General features: G+C 28.6%; 1 protein-coding gene across 1 annotated transcript in view; it reads left to right on the plus strand.

The window, feature by feature from the left end:
- LOC106473888 overlaps positions 1 to 859 on the plus strand; it is an 18,039-nt gene extending 17,180 nt beyond the window's left edge. The window contains exon 7 of the mRNA XM_022402282.1: positions 785 to 859. Within this exon, the coding sequence (XP_022257990.1) occupies positions 785 to 859 (75 nt within the window). The remainder of the gene's footprint in view (positions 1 to 784) is intronic.
- The last annotated feature ends 2,560 nt before the right edge of the window (positions 860 to 3,419 follow it).

Consider the following 3,419-nt stretch of genomic DNA (forward strand, 5'->3'; position numbering starts at 1 on the left):
GTCTTCAATAAGCATTTAAAATTATAATATTTGAAACCAAAATTTTACATTATACATAAACATGCACAATTTCTTGTTATTTAAATATTATTTACTCAAATAGAAGGAAAGAACCACCTGGCTCTAGCCTTTTTAAAAATGGTTACACCGAATGTAAACCCTATCTAAAAATATGTATAGCTTGTGAAAAGTGTGTATATCTATTTCAAACAATAATTTTTGTTTTCTCATCAGTTAACAGCACGGTAAGTTTACACATAGAGCAGACCACTTAATGGAAAATGCTTTAATCTTACCCTGTGATTTCTATACTAGTACCATCTTTACAAAAAAACAGTATTTTTTATTTAAGATTAGAATTTAAACATGGTTCAAAGAACAATAACACAATAAAATTAAATAAAAGTAGTTGTGAAAATGATGGAACATAATTGTAATTGTCTGTTACAATCTGCAATCACTCTAGAAACAAATGTTAACTGAGATTTATTTCTTATTTTTTGTGGTGGTTACAAGGTGAATCAAATCAGATAAGTTCTGTGTAGTGTTAGGATAAAGAAAAATAACAGATAAAATATAAAGTTTTACTAAAAAAAACTTTTGATATCCATTTAGGAAGTTCTAGAGGTTATGCAAATGAAATTTAAAAACTAAGATGGAAAAATTGTTTTTAATCTGAACATGAAAATCACCTTACATTCAAACTAGTTAGATTTTGACTACAAAAATTCACAGACAAATCTGATTTTTTTTTGTATAAAATTCTTTTAATGTTTACTAAAAGTCTGCCAAATTTCCCGAAGACACACTTACTACATTAAAACTCCCTGTATGTATGCTTTCACAGTTACCTGGTTGACATGTGGAAGTTGGACGATTGGTGAAAATGACCATGCCAGTAAAGAGAGGGTTAATAAAGTCATCACTTTGACCTAAAATTGACTGGCAGCTAATAAATGAGCTTATCAAACAATAAGGGCACAAACAATTTGTTTTCAATTATTCTTGAAAGACTTCTATTTACATGCATTATTAGTTAATGGTGGCTTATCTATCCTAGTTCACAGCATGATTTTTTTCATAGTTTGCACTTGGCAACACTTTGTAGTCTGTGAACCAGTAACATTAAAATAATTGTTAAACACCAGACTACTACGAAAAATGTGTACATGAAATGCTTTGGCTTGCCAGAATTGCGTATGATCATTTCAAAGCTTGGACTTTACAAAATATTTTTTGTAAATGCCAGAGAAGGGGAAAGAAAATTCTTAATAAATAATTCCCATAAATTCAGTTATTTTAAATGAATGTGCAGTGTCTAATGTATAAAATATGTGCATTATAATTTCTTTAAAACTTGTTTTTAACATTTTTTACTGCAGTCAGTATTATTTTTCTTTCTCTCTCTACACATAACGTTATTTGTTGGAAAAAGAAGTCAAACAGAATTGTTCTAATTAAATACAATATTTAATAAAAATTATTTCAGTTGTTAGAAAACATTATAAAACTAGCTAATGAAACCTCAAAAACTAAGAAGAAAAATAATGAATATACATCTATGGTACATTATTATTTTCATTTATAATAAAGTATTACTTTTATGTTTTACCTTTATTGGTTGCTACTGAATGGCTGAAATATTATAAAATAGCAGTGGTAGTACGTTTTTCTTCTCTGCTATAACATGAAAATTATAATTGTTTTATAATCTACATAATCCCAAGTTATAAGGACTTGGTTGTAGTGTCGTGTAAAATTTTTTTTGACTTAAAATTGTTGGTATTTTATATACCAGTGTATTTTGAAAAATAATTACTAAAGTATATTGTTTTACAATGTAATTTCAAGTGAAGTCAGACCCATGACTGTTCTGATCATTCAAGCACCATTGATTCAGTTGTTATAACTCCGTAAGTCTTAGTCCATGTTTTTGGTCTTCCTCTTTTGCACATGGTTCTGTATAGGATAGTGTTTGCAAGGGACTTGGTTTTCTCATCGCATGACAAAACCTCTGTACTTTCATTATTCTTATGGTTTCTATAAACAGTTAATTAGTGCCCATTTTTTGTACAAATACATTGTAATTTAAAAGTATTTAAAAAAATTTAACATCATACAGAGCAGAGAAATTTTGGGATTAGATTTAGCTGGTCTTCGGTTGGAAAAAGAATGGAAGACACTGGTGGAAGACACAAGATTTCACTCTTCTCTAATGATTCATAACCAGAACTGTTTTGTCTTCATGAGTTTATGTTTTACTCTGCTAATAAATGTTGTAATCATTTCAAAATATAATACTATTTGTTTATTTGTGACAAACTGACATTTTATACTGTTTGTAAGAGTTCAATAGTACAAATGTGTATATTAAATGAACCAGGCAGAAGGTTGGGTTTGAAGTAATGACATATATCTTGCACTTTTTACACAATAATGCAGAAAATACAGAGGTCATCAATTAAATTATTTTATACTTTTATTTATTATAATGAAGTAAGCTCTTGGAATTCTAACTGAAATATTCAAAATATCTTTTCTATTTCATAATCTTACATACTTGTAATACTTATTTTGATAAAACTAAGACTTAATTCATACACTTTATTATTACCTGCTGTAATATTACCTAGTTAGAGTTTTCAGTATTGAATACCTGGATAATTTTGAAAAGTCTACACACTGGAACAAACTGGAGTGTTGTACTGATAATTCCACCTCTGTGGTCAGTACTAAGGGTTGATATTCTTATAGTCAGGGGTGGATCTCGGGTGCAGCTCTGGATGTTTTTATAGAGGAGCCTTTGCCTACTTCCAGTCCACTTTGGAATAGACCTGAGGTAAAATATTTACATGTAAATATATTTTAAGTATACTTTTTTTCAAGTGCTAAATACATATATGAGTGAATATGTGGTACTTTCTTTTAAATTTTACTGTTTGTCAGTTATGTTGTAATTTTGATATGAAGGTTTATCTGTTATCAGTTAATATATACTATCATATTTATAATAATCAAATTAGAAATAACAAATTAAATAAATTAAGTTTGGTGATGAATAAAAGTTCAAATGATTTATTGTGAATAATTCATAAGAGTAAATTCCCAACTTTGATAATGTCATCTCTTATCATTACACTTCAAATGTTTTTTTACATTACAGGTTATTATCACACCACACGTGGCATCTTTATCAAAACCACAGAATGTAAGTACTGTGCTTGATACTTCTGGTCATATCATTCCAACAAAATAGATAAGAACTACAAATTGATACAGTAAGCAAAGATAATATAATGGTTCAACTTGGAGTACTAGAAAAGTTCCCTTACCACATGCAGGTTTGTTGTTGTTTTTTCATTAATTTCATGGGGATGATTCTTGGCATGCAGATCCACTGAATACAAGTGATCAAGCTT

Source organism: Limulus polyphemus, unplaced genomic scaffold, assembly GCF_000517525.1.
Source record: "Limulus polyphemus unplaced genomic scaffold, Limulus_polyphemus-2.1.2 Scaffold6595, whole genome shotgun sequence".
NCBI classification, from domain to species: Eukaryota; Metazoa; Arthropoda; class Merostomata; order Xiphosura; family Limulidae; genus Limulus; species Limulus polyphemus.